The following is a 19,681-nucleotide window of genomic DNA, read 5'->3' as shown; positions in this document are numbered from 1 at the left end:
CGCTCCCAGAAGGCTGTGCACAGAGCTTGGGCAGGAGAGACCATCACCATCACCAGAGGCCTGTTTGGGCTGAGTGGGTGAAGCATAGACAGGCACGTAGAGGGATGGGGACCTGGGAGGAAAGGACGCTAGTAGTGCACACCAAGCCCTTTACAGGGCTGCCTCAATCTGGGTGGGAAGAGGCTCTTATTCTGTTTCGTGGCGCCTATTTGTATGATTGCCCCTCTCCTCCATGCTCTTCCTCTATCCCCCAATATAAGGAGCCAGCTCGGCCTTGAAACTCACATATTATGTTCACAATCTATTCTTTAGGTTTTATCTGTAGACGTACTTCTCTGCATCTCACCTCAACTACTTATGATTGCTCCAAATATTCTGGACATTTTTGAAAATCTCCATGACATTCTTCATGATGCTGTCTCCCTTTTCTCCACCTAATGAAATTCTGCTAGTTATTTCGGAACCAGCTTATGTATCAACTCCTGTATTAGCCCTTTCTGGCAATCCTCTCTACCATCCCATCCCTTACTCCCAAGCAGAGTTAGATGGGGTGTGTGCGTGTATGTGTGTATGTGCGTGCGTGCGTGTGTTTTAACCAGTGATCTTTTTTGCCCTTAGACTAGATGCGTGCGAGCTCTTCAAGGGCAGCAAACATGCTTCTTCATGCTTATTCTCAGCGCCTACCCCCAGACCGTGACACTCAATAGACAGTCAACAAATCTTTCAGTGTGGCAGTGTCATCAAAATCCCAGTGCCCCCAGTGACCAGATGGCTTTGGTCAAATTACTGAATCCCAATTTCCTCTTCTTTGAAATAAAAATGAACATAATCACCTTCTTGAATGGTCCTAAGGATTAAATAAAACAATCCATTCCAAGTGCTTCAGCGCAATGATAAACAGTACAGGCTCAATAGAGCATAACCACGATTAAATTGGCTCCTAGATTCTGATTCTAGGTAACATATAAGAGGAAGTAAATAGTCCTTCCAAGCTAGCAGTGTGGTTTCTTGAAATTTGTATTTACTACCACAATCTTAATAAAACTGTGAGAAAATGGGTTTTAAAAATTGCCTGAGGTAAGGTAAGCAACACTTGAAAATTGTTTATTAAAAAAGGTACCAAGTAATATTTTAAAATAAATCCAGATCATTAGGTAACTGCTGGCACTCTTGATACCAAATAGATGAGAAAAATATTTCAATCTATTTTGAGAAGTATTCATCATGTTTCTATATCAACTTAAAGAGAAATAAAGAAGCATAAAGTGTATTTTTAAAACTACCTCTTTAAGAACTTTATATAAATATATAATAATTATTATCTGTTTTCATAACCAAATATTTAGGTATTTCTACAAAAATGCTGTAAGTCTACATATATATTCTTTTGATTTTTTTAAAAAGGAAAAAGTTTACTGTAAATAATATGCTAATAGAAACAATACGATCACTATGCATTGCTATATGTATCATATCCAGTCTTCTATGACTTGTTACCCAAATTGGGGCCTTTCATCTATTAGCATGTTGTATAATATTAAGTAAAGCTGCTGCTATTTTCATTCTTGCACCTCTAAATCCTGTTTTTATTAGGGAGAAAAACCAAGAAAATGGAAAGTGATCTAAGCTTGCAGGAAAAATAAAAACTGCTTGATTACATTTATTTGAATCTTATTACTCATGCATAATGACTATAATAAAGTTTGCTTAATGATGTCAATCTTTGTTTTCTAGACCAGTGCAAATTATAAAATAAAGTAAAAAGGATACTGCTATAAAGCAGGCGAAGTAAGCAATTGTTGAGCCTGTTGCAAAATCACGCAATTTTTTCTGCAAGTTATCCGTGCTATTATTATGCTGTTAACTGTTAAAGCTTACAATCTCAATGGGAGACTACATGCCTACTTATCTACAAGGGCTAATTATGCTGTTATTTTTTCACAATAGCCCATCTCATTGCGTGTTTAAGATTCACTTAAACAACTTAGGAGTTGCTCATTTAAAATCTTAGGACATATGAAGATATTTGAGGTTGAGAATAAATAATGGGAGAGGTAGAGATATTGATAGCAAACAGGAAGATTCAAAAGCAGAGAGAGAAATCTGGTAAATCTTGTATATTCTAGGTGGTAGGACTAAAAATTAGTGCTAGCCTTACAAGGTTAACAACAACAACATCATAGTAGAGTAGCTTTTGAGTTGCCTTTTTGCTTAAAAGTATAATAAATGAAATAACATCTTTCCTCTCGCCATAATGCTGAGGATACAAATATTTGAATTCTAAATTGGAGGCCAGAGGAAGCAGATACTTTTTTACGGAAAGAGATGACGGAGTTTGGCGTTGAGTTCTCTCTCCTTGCTTAAAAGATCCAGGCTGTGCTTTTTGAAGGCTTCGGACTGCAGCCTGAGTTCATCGTAGGCCTTCTGGATGCCATCTACCCGGCGCTGAAGTTCCCGGACTCTCAAGTTACTGTCCACAGCCACTGCCTCCTGCTCAAACCTCTCTAGTGCTTGCCTCCTGGCCACATCTGCTGTCTCTAACTTCTCCTCAAGCTGGCGGATCTCTGCTTGCTTCTTCTGAAGCACCTGGCCCCTCTCCATGGACAGCTGCAGCAGCTCATCTTTCTCATGGGTAACGGTCTTCAGCCTGGCCTGCAGCTCCTGGCTCAGGCTGCTGTGGGCCTGCTCAGCTTGCGCCATCTGCTCCATGGCCTGCTGGTGCTGCTGCTTGAGGCTCTGAAGCTGACTGTACAGCTGCTCTGTCTCCTTGGTGTGGGCGTAGTCCTGCTGGCTCTGCAGCTCCAGCAGCTCCTTCTCTCGGGCCTGTGCCTGGCAGGCATCCTGGGCATACCTCTGTTTCAGAGTCTCCAGCTCCTTGGTCAGGGCCTCACTCTGGGTGGTGAGCTGCAGTACTTTGGCCTCCTGGTCCTTCACAGCCTGGCTGAAGAGGCTGTGGTTCTCCAGCCTCAGCTTCTCATTCTCCATTCTCAGCTCGATGTTCTGACTCTTATGTTCGTCCTTGAAGCGTATCATCAACTCGTGGTTGGCTGCAAGGATCATAAAGCGCTCCTCTAACTTCTGGGCATGCGCACTCTTGGCCTTCAGCTTCTCAGCCTCTAGCATCCTCTTTTCCTCCAGTTCTGCGTTGAGCAGCTCCAGGACCTGGCAGCGCTCCAGGGCCTCATCTGACCTCCGCTTTAGGATGCAGATGAGCTGGGACTGCTCTTGGATACGAGAGCGCAGCATCGCCTTCTCACTCTTCTCCTCCTCAGATAGTCCCCTGAGGTTTGCCAAGGCTTCCCTTAGACCGTCCAGTTCCTTAAACTCCATCTCCTCTTCCTGGTTTTCCAGTTTTTTGTTTTGTGCCTCTAAGAGCTCTTCAGAGGGTGGGGTGTCCATCCTGAGAGCCTGCTCTTCCTGAGGCATAGATGCTCTCCACTATGGGCTGACTACACAGTCTTTCCCCTTTAGATTTCAAAAGCCACAGTGTTGCTAGGGACTCTGGGCAGCTGATTTTTCCAGTAAGGAGGCCTGTGATTGGTGGAAAGGTCTTCAGAATGCTGTGAAGTAACAAGAGGGGAGTCCAGTCCAATTTGGTCAGGTTATGCTTGCTTTCTAACCAATCACGACTCTATAGACAGTGTCTGGTCTATACTGCAATGAAAAGAGACACCAACCCCGTCTATTTCCAGCTGGTATCAGGGGAAGAAGCCTGACTCCCCCTAATTTCTGGTAGGATAAACAAATCAAGCAGTGACATATTCCCCCTCTCTCTCCCCACTTCAGTTTTTATTAGAATAAACTACTGTCTTTGGAAACACGGTTGGTTGGCCCTTAAAATTTTGCATTTTATAAATGCAAAGCAGCAATGAGAGCCAGGACCCTAAATGGCCATGAGTTTGCACCTGTAGTGTTTGGGACAGCTCTTGATTTCTTCAGTACCCATAGCTATACAACATTCCAAGTGATAATAGATCACTTCTCCCTGGCCACATGGTGGGCACGTAATCCAGGCAGGGTCGATTATAAGATCTTACCCTATCCAGTCCTAGCCACAGTGAGTGGTCCAATAGGTGGGGACATGACCCAAACCTGGCCAGTTTTTCCCAGAGATTTTTCAAGCTGAACCTAGAAAAGAAAAGCGCTTTAGCTGAGAGGTTGTGAGGCTGGAGCTGCCTGTGATGCTATTTCCCGCTCCCTAAGAGACCGTATCTGAGTTCCTGGTTCCAGCCCGGAAATCTTCAAAGTAATTCTGTGGGCTAACTCAACATGTTTCCAATAAATGTCCCTTTTTGGCTTATTTCTATTTAGATTTCTAAAGACATAGATTAAATATCCTCTTAAAAGACCTTGACAGACAATGGGAAAGGCATTGGTCTAGGTTAGTTGCTCTTACTGGCAAGTGGGTAGAAGGGTCTAATATCTGTTTAGGGGAAGGGCAGAGACTCTAAATGTTTTCAGTGACATTTGTTAGGTACTTCCTGCAAGATGTCAAACTCCCCCACCATCCAGGCTTCTCCTAACCAAAATTAAATCAGTGCTTCTTTTGAGAAAGGCAAGTTAGTTGGGTCCGAAGGGGGACTAATGCTTTATATATCAAAATGAACCAAAAATGTCTCCTTGGAAAACTTCTCAAAAATAGATATTAATTTATCTTCAGAGCTTTACAGCCACTTTTTAAAAATAAAAATCCTACTCTTAATAATGGAGCCAAAACTTCCCACTTAGAGGAAATAATGTCCAGATTTGCAGTAAAGACTCCAGAGAAGTATCAGTCCAGCAGAAGTTCCCTAACCCTGCTACGGAACTTAGATTTTAAGATTCCTAACATAGAATACTTAAATTAAGAAGTCAGATTAATTTGACAATTTAAATCATGTAATAATTTATTCTAAGGGTTCTTACAAAATACTTTATGAAAATTAAACATACATAGGAAGTACAGTATAATTTAACAATTTGTATTCTAATTAAAACTTTGTTGCAAAGCATGTCTGTGACCACTCTCATGCTGCTTTCATATAGTAGAGTTATAAGAAAAACAGAATCTTATATAAGCAAGGTTTTGGGGTTTTTGTTTTTCTACATACTCTATTATAAAGTATAAGCTTGAGACCTACTTAGAAGAAAACTAAGCCCAAAACTGAATTCCACCTATGGCCAGTGGGTGGCACCAAAGCACGTTTGAGACTTTGTTTTAACACTGGGAAAAGGGAAAGCAGTTTCTCAAGGCAGAAATATATGCAGTAAATTGAGTCTCATTGCTCTAACATGGAATTCCATATTTTAATAGAGATTACAGAATAAACAGTTTTCTTATGACCAAATTCTTTATCATCACTGATATTCTGCCTGTTTCCCCTCGTAGGAGTATCTTTCTGCAACCTACATATTTTCAGTTCCTATAAGGATTTTCGGTGATCAAGTGGCAGGCCCTCCTAATCGTAGCAAAAGATTATGGTGTGCACAATGGCACACTAGAAACTTTCCTGTTAACGCACCCCACATTTAATATTTTTTGGAAGCGTTTTCTTTGAAGCAATGGCTGGATTTTCCCAGCTTTCTCAAATATCTTCTTTAACGTTAGAGTCACAAACATGTCATACATTTTGTTATTACTGAAATCTCTTGGGCCTTGTAACCACAGGAGCACATGCGGTTTGACTTTAACATGCTGTGTAGTGTTTGTTAGTGGCAGCAGATAAAACATGAGGATCCCCGTCCACACTGTCAGGTTTTTAAAATCGGATTCCACTTGTTGAGTCGTGATAGTGGAGAAGCCAGTAGACTTTGGGTTCATTTGGAGATCTTGGCTATCAACAGCATTCTGAGAGGCAGGGTTGCTTCAATCCAAGTGTTAGGGGACTTTACCATCTTTTCCCAGAGAGCAACTTCCTCCGAAGTAGAGTCCATCCAATCCACTTCTGTGCCATAGCTTTTACCTGAAAAAAAAGGAAGTTTACATTTAGAAAGAAATAGCTCTTTGTAATTATAATCACCAGTGGAAGACAGCTAGGAGCATCACCAGGAAGGCAGATCCGGGACTCAATAGAAGACTGTTTAACCATCTAAGATGTCTAATAATGAAACGCCCATAACTGGGAGTACTCCAATTACTCCCAGGGTAATGATTTCTCTTCACATTCATATAAAAGCTAGATGACAATCTGTCAGGAGCATGAGAGAGTGGTAGGAAGAATTCCCTCACTGGGTTGGAAGCGACCATAGATGGTCTCTAAGAAAGTGTGGTTATAGCTTTAGTGTCTAACAGATTCAATTTTAAATCTTGGTTCTGCCACTTATTAGCTCTGTTATTTAATTTCTTGGAAAGTCAGTTCCTCTGGAGATAATATTAGTAACTACTCTCAGAATTGCTGTGAGAATTAAATGAAATAATGCAAATAAAGCACTCAGTACAGTGACTAGTGCTCCATAAATCTTCATTAGTATTATTAGTCAAAGCACACTTTTAGCCATGAAGGACCACAAATGTTTTTTCAGAGAGGAATAGTAATGAGGAGTTTTCTGTTCCCAATAATGTAAGCTCTGTGTGGACAGACACTACTTCCTGTTAATCTTCATATCTAGAGCACTTGGCACACAGCCTGACATTCTTTCACTCATTCATGTCATTACACTTAGAAATAAAACATCCGTTTTCATTAGGAAGAAGAAGAGCACCAAACAAACCTCTAGGTCTCCAGAAGCATTTGGCTTGTAGTGAATTAAAAGTGTTAACAAGTGTTACCTGTTCCAAAGCCAATCCGAAGACCTCCCAACAACTGGTTGGTTAACTTGTAGTGGTCCCAGACGGTAAGCTCCACACAGGCTTCTGTCAGATCTTCAGGCCTGAACCCATCATACACCATGGTGTGGTTGAAGACAGGGTCGGTGGTTTTCCCTACAGCTCTTGTCTTCTGGCGACTTTTCCTACTTGTATCTGGAAGGATGGTACTATAAAGGGAAACATTACTGTGAGATCATTTTAATAAGATAGTGAGCATTCATGCTTTCAGGGCACTTCAGCAACACTCCTGAGGCTTGGTGGAAGGAATGGAAGAAGAGACCGTAGAGAAACAGCGAGGGTGGTGCTGGGGCATCCTGCCGGAAAGATGCGGCATGTGAGAGTGGGCCTGACTTTCTCTGAATCCTGACTTTGCCATTATTGGCTGTGTGTTGTAGGGAAAGTTGCTTAACCTCCCAGGCACTCACTTTACTCATCTACAAAATGAGACTGGTGATGCCAACTTCATAAGGTTAATATTAGAATCACATATTAAGCACACAACATAGTTCAGTGTCTACCTTTAGTAAGTGCCTACTATGTAACAATTGTTTGAGGATCCCCTTAAAATCTGGAAGCATGGTCTATTCCTGATTACCTGTGATAGCCTAAGGAAGTAGTCTTGTACAAAACTGAAAAAGAAGTGAAACCTCTTCAATTTGCTAGATTTGACTTTGGGAATATTAAAAATTATTTATATTTAATTTATGGTAATTATGACCCTTGTAAAGGCAAGAAGGTCTGAGACTAGTCTCAGAATGGGAGACTGACCTGAGCTGAAGAATCTTACCAGCTTACATCTATGAAGTACATATAGGTAAAATCATTAAAATGTGATATAAACTTAAATAGCTATAGCTGGTCTTCTGGTAAAATCTATATAGATAAAACCAGAGGGAGCTAGGACAGCACACTAGTATCTGTTTCTTCGATGCCAGGCATTTATGTATATAACAGAGAAAAAATTTTGCAACTCAAGAACCCAAATTGCCTTAAGCTCTTATGAGCTATTAGTAAGGATCTGTTTAGCAAATCATTTTCCAGATATTTGCAGGCTAATTCCAAAGGGCTTTTGTAAATGAGTCACAAAACAGATACTTTACTAAGGAGCCAAGAGTGTGACATCCCACTGTTGGAAATTTAATGAACCCTTTAATACTGATATTGTCCCCACCAGCAGATGTACCTCCTAGAAGACATTATATATCTGAATATGTGGTCTCTGGTTTCATTTGTGTCTATGCCCTCTTATCTTTATGATTTTAAAACTAAATGAAGCCTTGGGGATTCATGTCACAGGTCCTTTTAGTTCATGTACCCATTGCTTCAAGTCATTTCATTTAAACTATGAATGATGAATTTTAGCATCTCAGCTACGGAGATCTAAAACCAACCAGCAAACTGTAGAACTGAGGGAGGCAGAGCCATTAATGCTGTTACCATTTAACAAAAGAATTTAGATGGCTGCCCCTTAGCAGTGGTAGGTCAATGCATTCCTTCACCCAGATGTGTACTTCTCCAGTTGTAGGTAGCTTTTTACCTGTAATAAAAAAAGAGAGAGAAAATAAAATTTCACTGCCATCCCTCTCTTGGCAATACTGCATCTAAAAATGCCAATCTAACAACGGACTGGCACAGTGATACTAGCTCGTGCTTGATGATATGATCCTAATAAGTTAAACTATACATTCTTAACTATGTCTTTTATGGTCTGGCTGTACTGAGCACAGACAGCTCTATGAAAGTAGTTTATATTAATTCCAAGGACAGAGTATTACATCATTCTTGTTGGGGTTTGCTTGGCTCAACAAGATCAATTATAGATTATCAGGTATGTGAGTCATCCATTTATAGTTATATTCAAAATATCTCAATTGGTACTGATGGGAGGGATTTTGAACATAGTTGAGTGTAAAGTAATCAAAACAGGTACTGGCTAAGGTACAGTAACTCTTCTCGTTAAAAGTAATTACACATTTTATATGACTATTAGACACATGTTAGCTAATATTATTGACAGAGAATTACTGAGAAGTTGGCTTAGTCTGAAGTTGTTGTCTAGGTTGGATGCACATGGACAGAAGAATATTACCATATTTTTCTGGATGGGTCAATTAGTCAATCAACCAGTATTTAATAAACATCTATTATGTGTCAGCCCTATGTTAGGAGTGTCACCGAATATACAAGGAATACAAAAAAAAAATCTATGTCTAATTTGTTTAATGGAAATGTTTACATTAAGCTAGAGAGAGTAATTCAATAAAAACTATAAAAATGTAATATGGGATGAAATGCCAAGTTATTACTGTAGAATTCTAGAAGATAATATGATCAGTGAGGGTAAATATAGTCAGGAAAAGCTTTATGGAGATGGGACTTCATCTAAGCCACGAATAGATTGAGAAGAAGAAAAAGCACATGAGAAAAATGCAGACAAGGTGGAGCCCATCGCAACACACAGCCCCCCAACACTTACCACCAAGAAATGACAGTAGGGAAAATGGGAAATGAGACTGGCAGAATTCCTATGCTTGTTGACCATAAATGATAGGATATATACTATATATAAAAGCATCTGCCTTTTAAAAGGATCCAGAAGTAACAAGATAGTGATTTGGCAGCCATTTAGCCTAAAGATATGTTTGCTCACTCTCCAATTATTTTTAACTGAATTAGAATGCATTTTTCTCACCATCCAGTCTTTCTTTCATCCCACTAGCTTCACCGCCTGGTTACTGAAAGCATCTGAGTATGCACCCTCTGATTTCAGTCATAACATTCATACAGATTCTTAAGGAGAATAACTCAGAAAATTTGCTTGGGAAATGAGAGGGGGGCTGGCATTCATTTCTTGCAAGTCTCTTGCTTCTCATCTGGGCTGCAGAGCTGAGGCCCTAATATCAAGGATGCAATTAGTAATCATGAGGAAAAACCTTTCTGCCTTGATGAGACCTTGAGAAGGGAAGACCAATGAGCTCTAATTTCTTAGGGACTTCATATGACTTCTTCCAGTTCCCACCAGTGAAAAAGAACACTCAGCTTCCATTCTTAGCACAGCACTATCAACATGTCCAAATTCTGAATATAGGACAAGCAATTCACATTGTGCAGATACAAACTTTTAGGAGAGCGAATTGAAAGTTAAAATAAAGACTGTTAAAATAAGGACTATAAACTGAACTGGGAGGAAAAAAAATGAGAAAAATTTTCATAGAAACAGAAAGTAGAATGGTGGACACCAGGAGCTGGGGAGAAAGGAAAGAGAGAAGGCTGTTGTAGTTCGCAGGGCATAGAATTTCAGACGTATCAAATCAAAAAGTTCTGGAGATCTGCTTCACAACAATGTGAATATACTTAACACTACTAGCAGCACACTTCAAAAAGGTTAAGATGTAAGTTTTGTTATGTGTTTTTACCATGATAAAACAAAAGAGGTTTTTCTAGTTTACAACTGTGAATTGACTCATTTGGTCTGTATAATTGCTAAGTTAATAAGTTTGTTTGGGATTTCACCATTAGAATATCAAAGAACTCCTTGGAGGGGTAGGGAAAAGGAAAGGGCATAAATCTGGATAGAAAATCATTACATACCAGGAAGTGGCTCTGGGACATACTGGAGAGCTAACTTCATTTCACCTCTGTTTTCTGCTTCAAGGGCAACTGGTGCTGTCTGGAAAAAAGAAAAGAAAAAAAAAAGGAATGTCAGCAGATATAAGACACAAACTATTTACCCTGTCATTTGGTAATCTGTTACAGGACCATATCTGCACCATTTCTAGGACGACAGATCACTCATGAGTGCCCTGGATTAAAATTTCCTTCCACTTCAGAGCTAGACTGTTTTATATCTGGGAAAGTTATATCTTGGAAAACCTTGCAGGGTACCCAGAAAGCATTTCAAGGGCTTTAGTGTCTCAGAGATAGTAGAGGAGTCACAATGGCTTTCTTGGAGATGGGAGAAGTACTGTGGGATGCTTTGGTTTTTTATAAAAACACATACGTTTTGTTAGTCATTCAGCCAGCACATAAAACAATTTATTTGTATTCTCTTTCTTTGAAGAAGAAGAAGAAGAATGTGGGAAGGTGGGGAGGAGGGCGGGGGGAGAAGGAAGACAAACGTTACATTTTCAAAGCTGCATTAACCTGATTATTTTAGGCCAAATGAGTAGATGCCTGTAAGAATAACAAAGACTGGATAATAATTTTAAAATGTATATCTATTATTTTCAAGTATAAGAGATATGATTTTACTTTCAAATTCTGGTCCTTGCCTTATTTCCAAAATATGGCTGTGCCTCAGAAACATTAGGCAAATTAGTTAAAAATGAGATGTTTTGACATCTGAGAAATTCAGATCCACCAAGTCTTGGGTAGGGCTAGAAATAAGTGCTTTGGTTGATTTTCATGCGATATTTGAAAACCATTTCTTAAGTGAAACTGTTTTCCTGTGAAAATACTAAATAATGGTTTGTATTAATTGTTTATATGTATCAATTCCAGCTATAATGGACTATCTGGGATCACACCAACCCTCATACTGACAATAAAAAAGTAGATCAGGAAATCTATTCGAAGGTACAAAAAAATTAAGATAGACAGGACTCGAATGGACAAGATGTTGGAGTCTGACATTTTTCTTTGCTTTCCACTTTGAGGCATTAGTTGATATTTTAGTGACAAACAGAGAATAAAAAGCCTAGCAGAAAGAGACTAAGAAGCTGAGCAGGCCTTTTGGTAGTTTCATGGGGCTAGGGAGACAAAAATTGGAGTCCATGGCCAGCTAAGGAGGCATAGCCTCAGATAAGATTCTAGACAAGTGGTTCTCAAAGTATGGTCCCCAGACCAACAGGATCAGCAATGCCTGGGAACTTGTTGGAAATGCATATTCTTGGGCCCATATTTTACCGAATGAGAAACCTTGGGAATAGGGCTCCAAAATCTGTGTTTTAATACTTTTTTTTCAGGTGAATTGGATGCATGATAAAATTTGAAAAAAGATTTCCCTAGGCTTTCAGTTGGAACGCCTAAAGGACCACAGCCTAAGAAAAACTAGATCAAACCACATGAAAACTGAATCCCAGTCAGTTAATTCTCAGACTAGATTAAAGTGGTCTGCCCCTACTCTGTGTGTCAGAAGCAAAAGGAAATCCTCTCGAATTATCCCTAGGATTTTTCATATGCAAGATTCAGCACGCAATAACAAATGAACAGGCATACTAGAACAAAAGACCAAATGACCACAATAAGAAAATTTTAGATAAGAGAGACTCACCAAAGTTTAAGATATTGAGTTTCCAAAAACACACTTTAAATAATTTTGATTAATGTATTCATAAAGATGTTAAAATAAAGACTTTTAGCAGAGATGTAGAATTTATAAAAAAGAATTAAATGAAAATGTAAATCTGAAAAAAAATATAATTGAGAATTCGTAGATGGGTTTAACAGATTAGACATCGCAGATAAGAAAATTATTGAACTGAAAGGTTAGCTGAAAGTAGCCAACCTGAAGGATAGAGAAGGAAGAAAAAGAAAAGTATATACAGATAAGAGCATAAGAGACATGTAGGACAGTGAAAAGATAAAATAATCCCAAACTATGGATAAGCATTCTAAATTATAATGTAATTTTCTAGTAACTTTCTCCTATACACCAGCCCCCAAAACAACCAACCAACCAACCAACCAACCGACCGACCGACCGACCAAAAAACTCTGAACTTGCCTTCCTCTTCAGAGGGTACCACTTCAATTGTGTATTCTGTTTGTTGTCCCAGTCCCAAGTTCCCAAATCAAGTTCCACTTCTCCGAGAAAACTATTGCGTTTAAATGAATCTCGATGCCATACAGACAGGTTCAGCTTCTGTGTCCTTAAGATTTGCTTTTCGATTTTATACTGCAGTTTAAAGAAGGGAATTAAAGTGGTGAATAATATTACTTGATGCCAGACTTATGACATAAAGATGAAGATTGAAGTCATCTGTGTAGATCAGATTTTCTCTTCTGTTAGGTTTCGAGTCTTAAGAATATTACAAAGTCATATTATTTTAAGTGTCTTGTTTCAAAGAGCTGAAATCCATCTTTCACAAAAGCTGATTTTCTTTGCCCCTCTGGAAAAAGCAAACCATGGCTCAAATATCATAGCTAGTAATAGCTCTCTAAAAACAAAAACCAATTATTCAATTTTTACTGGATGTCTTTAGTTCTAACTAGGTATAACATAAATTAAGTCTAACAATACAATGAGTTTAATCCAACGGTCTGTTTTCTACATAAGAACAAAGTATATTTTTTAACAGACTTTATTTTTTAGAGCAGTTTTAGACTCACAGTAAATTTAAGTGGGAAGTACAGAGAGTTCCCATATACCACCTGCCCCCATATATACAGAGCCTCTCCCCCTATTGATATCCTGCAAGGACAAGGTACTTTTCAAGAAAAGATATACTTGACTTTTCCTGCTCCATTCTGTCAAGTGGAAAATATTTGGCATCCTCACAGTTTCATCTAAAATGTAGTCAATCTTTGATTATATATAATCATGGAAAGGATAATAGTACTTCTAATCTAAAAATAATCTCTATTTGGCTTTATGATGTACTACTTGAATGTCCAATTTCGTGGTAGCAGGCTTGCCTTTTTCTGAGTTTACCATTTAAATTATCTGGCTTTTCCTGAGTACAGGGTTGAAGTAGCTGACCTAGAAATAGCTAGGGTGCCAAGATATATCATAGTCATTAAAAACTTGCTACAGAAAGTCCACAGAAAATTCACCCATGGATGACTTAGAGTTAATTGAACTTCTTTTCTTGGAGGATGACCAGCTACTTGGACAGAATTTTCAGAAAGAGGAAATGAATAGCACTCCTCCTATTTGTCGTTTTAAATTATCTGTTATCATGACCAAGGCAGCATGACGCAGTTTGGGAAAAAAAAGAATATGGGTATTTGAGCCAGGTCTACTTTCCATTCTTCTGTTCATTCATCAACCCTTCCAATAAACATTTTTTTGAGTGCCTGCCCCAGACTCTGTACTAAGAATCAACATTTAAGCAATTAATGTACACTGATCACTTCATGATATTGACTCTGTTAAGGTTCCCAACTTCCACAGTAGGTGAGTAGGTACTATTATCATGACCCTTTTGCAGATACAAAGCAAAGATAGGTTAAGTCCTTACCTAAGGGCACACAACTTATAAACAACACTGAATTGATTCCTGCCCTCGGGGAATTTACAATTTAAAGGGAAAGCAGACAAACCAGTCAAGTGCTGAGTGTTCACATAGCCTATCACAAAATAAAAAGACTGAGACAGCAGACAGCAGGGAGACGGGGGGGGGGGGGGGGGGGGGGGGGGGGGAGGGGGGGGGTGGGGGGGGGGGGGGGTGGGGGGGTGGGGGTGGGTTTAAAAACAGCCTCTCATAGGAAGGGGCACTGAAAGCTGTAGGAAGCAGTTAGGGATAGAATGTAAGGAAGAATATTCCAGCCTGAAGGAACAGAAAGTCTGAGCAGTGTGAGAAAATGTAGTTCTTTCCAAGAACAGAAAGAAATCAGGGTTTCCTGAACAAAGGCTGTGAATGTGCAAAGATGAGGATAGAGGGCAGGTTGTAAACAGACTGATGAATAAGTTAAGGATGGACTTGACCCTAAGGAAAGTGGGACTCCTAAAAGATTTTAAGCAGAAAAATAATGATCAGAATTACGCTTTTAGGAAATTATTTTGGTTGCAGTGCTCAAATTTATCTGTGTATTCTTGAGCGAGTTATTTTATTTCTGTAAGCTTATTTTGCCTCATATGTGAGATGCAGATAATACTATCCTCCTGGTGGGGTATGTAGGAAGTGAATGAGATAATGCATACAACATTCATGGTATATCATCATCCCATATAAAGCAGTTTCTCAAAAAATGTTTATTCCTTTCTCTTTCCTCGCTTGGTGACTGACTTCATCTGTAGAGATACTACTCAAGAAAATGTGGCTTTAAAAACACACAGGTCATCATTTAAGATCTTCCTAGATGGAGAGTTCATAGATACCCGCAGTATCTCGTTATACACAGGATTCAAAGTTTTCTTCACTACAAGTGTTTTCTTCTTGCCCATTTTGCCCTTGTCTGGTAGCAGGTAAGTCTTTACATATCTAAAAAGAGAATTAAATAGATTGAACAGACAAGAAGGTCAGAGAAAATTAAAGTGATGTTTCCAACTCTACTTTTAAAAATGCATTAGGAATTGACAAAAATAATTATTTCATGATAATGAGAAAAACGAAAGTTTTCAATGTCCTCACCAACACCTTTATACTTAAAAGTTTAAAGTGATTACAGTGGAATTCATCATTTTATACTGTGTTGACTTTTCAGAGAGATTTCCTGAATTCCTTTCCTTTGGCCTTACCTATTATGGGGGAGGGGACCTCCAACAAAGTGTTTAATTCTATTGGCTTCTTTTCTATTAAGAAAAACTTTGGTGCTTACAGAATTTTTTAAAAATGTTTTTGTTACTGCCTTTTGAAAAAAAATAATCTTAGCACACAATTAATCAAATCATATTTAATGTAAAAAAAAGGATATTGAGCCTAGTTGTTTTTAAAATAAAAACAAAAAAGATTTGGCTTATGCTAGCAAAATAATTAAGAATCAGACTTCTGCATAGTGAAAAGTAAGGAACACCATTCAACTTTTTCAGCAAATAAGCTGAAATGCAATTAAACCCGTGATTTCAAAGATGAGTTGGTAATTCCCCCTAATATTCTTCTGTAGAATATAATTTAAATATGGAAACTACCTCATTCTAGAATCTCAACTATTTCTGTACCAACGAACATTATGAATTTTGCCCCACATGTCCCTAACTTTAGAGAAGGTTTGAGAGTGTCATAGAAAGAGACCAGGGTTCAAGCCCCCATTCCTCATTTTGCTGCTGACTATCTGAATTTATGGAAATAGGCCGCTTATCTTCTGTGGTCCTTGTTTCTTTATCTGTAAAAAGAAGGAACTGGACAAGATAACTTCAAAAGTCTCTTCTAACTTGAAACACTTTGTACTTCTCTAACATTTTTGTAATTTTATGTTAACATATGCATATATAAATAAAACAGCATTTCCCCCCAACTTTTCCTTTCAAACATTCCTTTTAACACAGTCACGCACATAGTCTCTCTTCAATTTCTTTCTTCTCGTCCCGATTTCTACAAGATTAAGAGTAACTAAGAGAAAATAGTGACTCCAAAACGTACTTACGGGTCTGAACGCTGTTTTTTAACATCTGCTGCAGCTAAGTCTTTACACTGGGCCACAAAGATATGCAGCTCCTTCAGTGAGTCCACGTAGTCAACTGCAAACTGAATATTTCCTTTGATTTCCAGATTGCCAAAGTCTCCACTGTAAATGCTCATCACACTGCCACTCACCTGAAAGCATCGGAAACATGCAGTGTTTGTCTTAGTCTCATTCTTACACGCAACACAAGGATCATGGATGTAATCCTTGCTTGCCATTATTTCTCTAGTTTTCATATAAAAGTAGTTAATTTAACATGGCATAAAGACACCCCAACACAGACAACCTGACATGACATCCGTGATACAACTAGTGTTTTAAAAAATTGTCCCTAAGAGACATAGATGAATAGTGAAATGCAAAGTTATTTAGATGCTGGCTCACTTCACAGCAGGGTGATTCTATGGTAAGGGGTTTTCAGAGTTCCATTATTAGGTATGCTTAGTATTTAAAATATTAAAGAAAGAGGATGTGAGAAACCCCAGGCATACAAACTACAGTGACATGTTGCCCTATCAGATTTCCAAGACGCTAAAAAGGAATTTTACCATGTTACTCATCCACTGATTCTAGGAAAATGCTTACTGAGCCATATGCTTTTAGAGGTCAGGAAGGGTAGAAAGTGGATGATTGATGCAGGTAGTTTAAAAGCCTTCCCAAGACCATTAGATTGTTATCAGCCTAAATTCAACTTAAATAGATTCCAAAAAAAAAAAAAAAGAGAGAGAGAGAGAGAGAGAGAGAGAGAGAGAAAGAGTGAGAGAGAAATGTTGTGAGGCTAGTAAGAATTTAATTACAGCTTTATCATTTGTTTAGCATACCTAGCGAGATATGTGCATGTGTACGTAATATCAGAAATATTTGGATTAGTGTATATAGATATATTACACACACACACTTTATATTTTTACACACATACTACATGCACATACACCTACCTCATTTTATGAAAGGAGTTTTATGTAAAGTCAAATTCTCTAAATCAAATCTGAGTAATCATAGTTAGGGAGCTTTTCTTTTAAAACTCTGTTCAGAATCCTTCTATAAGGCATAGAATCGCCTCTCCTGTTCTTTTATGTGAATCAGTACTTATATTCATCAGGCTTGCTAAAAGAGAGGTACAGTTCTATACCTGCAAACAGTATATAAAAGCATATCTGATATAAGCAGATTTTATAATAGACACCCATTTCTTGCACAGAAAAATGTAGTGGTTCATCTCGCCGGTAATTTAGGTTTTTTTTTTTTTTTGAAGTACTTACATACAAAAATCCATATTGATTTATAATGGGTATAAACTCTTTGATGCTTAAAAAAAAAGAAGGAAGATGTAGCTAGCCAGAAGCAAATGGTGGGTTAAAAGAAAAAGCTCATGCCCTTGGAATCAGAAGCAGGAACAGGGTAGGGCAAGGTTCACAGAAGCAGTGAGATATTAACATGGAGCCTTTGTTTACATACAGAAGACAAGGACGTCATGCCAGAGGAGCTGCTAAGATTGGTTAAAGAGCTCGGGCTCTTCTTGTGTCTGCTGAGCTGGTAACTGCTTTCTGATGTTGTGTCTGTTTCTCTGTCATCACTCTACAAAACATCATATAATATACACAAAATTTAAATTCAGAATGAGTCAGGAATAAAACCTCTGTTTAGAGAAAGATAATATTTTGATATCCTACTGATCTATGACATTTCTCAAGGTCAAAGGACACTATTGCTAATTGCCAGGGAATGGGATTCAGGATAGGGTGGGTGGTCTGTCTTGGACCTACCTAAGGAAGAGAGCAATGCTTAGCTACCAAAATAACAAAGTGATTTTTCCCTCCCACCTAGAAGGTGGTCCCAAGGTGCTACAGAAGACTGCACTACTGTGAGCTTTCCTGTTACTCTCTTAATATTACATATTTATGTTTCTTGGAAAACTTTATTGATATACATGAGAAATTAACTTTGCCTGGACAATGAAAGTTCTATTTTACTGTCAAAACTGAAAATTTCATCCTTAATTCTTCTCATTATTAACATAGCCTTAACTTCCCTAAAAATCAAATTTTTTACTTGAGTCGCTATTAAACTAGGGAAAATAAGTGCTAGTCTGATCTGTTTCAACTAAAAATTATGTATTTAAAAAATTTTAAATCACCTTTTATGTATTTCTATAGTTCTATTACGTTTCTTTTTGTTACACTATAGGGAAGTATATTCAATTATACATTCTACCCATTTAGATTTTAACACATCTTTGAAAAAAAAATAACAAAATACTTATTTTATACATGTCTCAGGAAATATTTACCTGCATCAAGAAAGAAAAATGGCAATAATAAGTTTTATTACATATAGATCTAAAGTTTATTAGATGATACTTTAAAAATGTATGATTCAGAATGAGCTTCTTTGGGGTTTAGAGGGTTTGCGGAGCAGTTTAGCAGCTCTTGGAATTAGGGAAACACCTTTTCAAGGAGCAGTTAGTTCATGCCGACATAGTCAAGGGTCGTGCAATTATGTGTCAATGTAACAGAGGCCAATTTTAGTGCAGATTAAGAAAGGAGTTAAAGAAAAACAAAATTTATGGTTTAATATGGATGAGAAAAGAATCCTCAAGGATTAAAAAAAAAAATCTAAACCTTTTTTAATGTCTCTGTTGTCACATTTTTCCCCCTACATGCTTACAATCCATTTCTCTCTATTATAGCTCATACAACATTCTACCTAGCATATCAGATCATTAGTAAATTATTGGAAGGATAGGACCAGCTTTGTTGACCTGAAACACTGATTTTCACTTAGTTGGCGCTCAACACATGTCACTGATGCTAAACCTCAAAGAAACAGTAGACAAAGGAGCAAGGCCTGGTTTCATCTGCACTTCCTTTAACATTCAGTCCAACCCCATGTACTTTGAAAGGTAAAATGATACAGCTTAATTTGGCATCCCTGATGCACAAACTCAAACAATTTGGACTCTTTTGTCTGGAGCTGAGGCAGCAACTTAAATTGAAGGGAGGAGAAAAATTAAAAACCAGGAGCTGGTATCATTTGCCTCTCAAATTATTATATGGTTCATTCATATGACCATCCAAGACCAAAGCATATTTACAAAAGGTATAAAACCATAGGAACTCCATGAGGTGCCTACCGTTGGCTTCCAGCTAATTATTTAGTTTCAAAGAATGAGTGGTTCTTTTTCAAAGGAACTGTAATGTGGGCTCTAAAGCCTATGTAAGAGCTGAATTTGCAGCTCCAGTTCATCTAAGGCTCAATCAAGAATGGTGCTCAGGAGGTGTGGGAGGAGGGATGATTTATATGTTATCCAGAGCTTGTCTCACATTCCACCCAGGAAGAGAATGCTTGAGGATGAAGCTTTTTATTTCACCTTCAAAAATCAGACCCAAACTGCAAATAGTAATCACTAACATTTACGGGGTACGCACCATGTGTCAGGCACTGTGCTTTGTGTTTTCCTTGCATTATATCACTGACTGCTCACGACCTAAAGAGGTAGGTACTAGGAAACCAGACTCAGGGAAGTTAAGGAACTTGTCCACAATCACACAGCAAATTAAGTAACACGGCCAGGACTGAGGATGCCTGAGTGCAAGGCTCAGGACCCTA

At 38.3% G+C, this 19,681-nt stretch overlaps 2 protein-coding genes across 29 annotated transcripts in view; both read right to left on the bottom strand.

Moving 5' to 3' along the window:
- Positions 1–1,088: 1,088 nt before the first annotated feature.
- Positions 1,089–4,730, bottom strand: CCDC89 (coiled-coil domain containing 89). The gene has a single exon (XM_016160368.2). The coding sequence runs from the start codon at positions 3,424–3,426 to the stop codon at positions 2,314–2,316; it is 1,113 nt and encodes a 370-aa protein (XP_016015854.2). The 5' UTR covers positions 3,427–4,730; the 3' UTR covers positions 1,089–2,313.
- A 138-nt stretch (positions 4,731–4,868) lies between these two features.
- SYTL2 (synaptotagmin like 2) overlaps positions 4,869–19,681 on the bottom strand; it is a 95,052-nt gene continuing 80,239 nt past the window's right edge. For 18 of the 28 annotated variants that reach the window (XM_036220461.1, XM_036220458.1, XM_036220460.1 and 15 more), the window contains 8 exons: positions 17,531–17,650; positions 16,034–16,203; positions 14,829–14,931; positions 12,513–12,683; positions 10,379–10,457; positions 8,225–8,324; positions 6,749–6,954; positions 4,869–5,942 (listed from right to left, as the gene is read on the bottom strand). In XM_036220461.1, coding sequence (XP_036076354.1) covers positions 5,797–5,942; positions 6,749–6,954; positions 8,225–8,324; positions 10,379–10,457; positions 12,513–12,683; positions 14,829–14,931; positions 16,034–16,203; positions 17,531–17,650 — 1,095 coding nt within the window. In that variant the 3' untranslated portion in view covers positions 4,869–5,796. Of the gene's footprint in view, positions 5,943–6,744; positions 6,955–8,224; positions 8,325–10,378; positions 10,458–12,512; positions 12,684–14,828; positions 14,932–16,033; positions 16,204–17,010; positions 17,205–17,530; positions 17,651–19,681 lie in introns of those variants that run through there. The other 10 variants (XM_036220463.1, XM_016160353.2, XM_016160355.2 and 7 more) reach the window with 5 other exon arrangements.

The sequence above is a fragment of the Rousettus aegyptiacus genome, unplaced genomic scaffold, assembly GCF_014176215.1.
Source record: "Rousettus aegyptiacus isolate mRouAeg1 unplaced genomic scaffold, mRouAeg1.p scaffold_m13_p_5, whole genome shotgun sequence".
Taxonomy (NCBI): Eukaryota; Metazoa; Chordata; class Mammalia; order Chiroptera; family Pteropodidae; genus Rousettus; species Rousettus aegyptiacus.
This window is presented reverse-complemented; position numbering and strand designations above follow the sequence as displayed.

Bases quoted from the DNA above. Each gene is read 5' to 3' on its own strand.
- CCDC89 (XM_016160368.2), bottom strand. From the start codon at position 3,426: ATGCCTCAGGAAGAGCAGGCTCTCAGGATGGACACCCCACCCTCTGAA.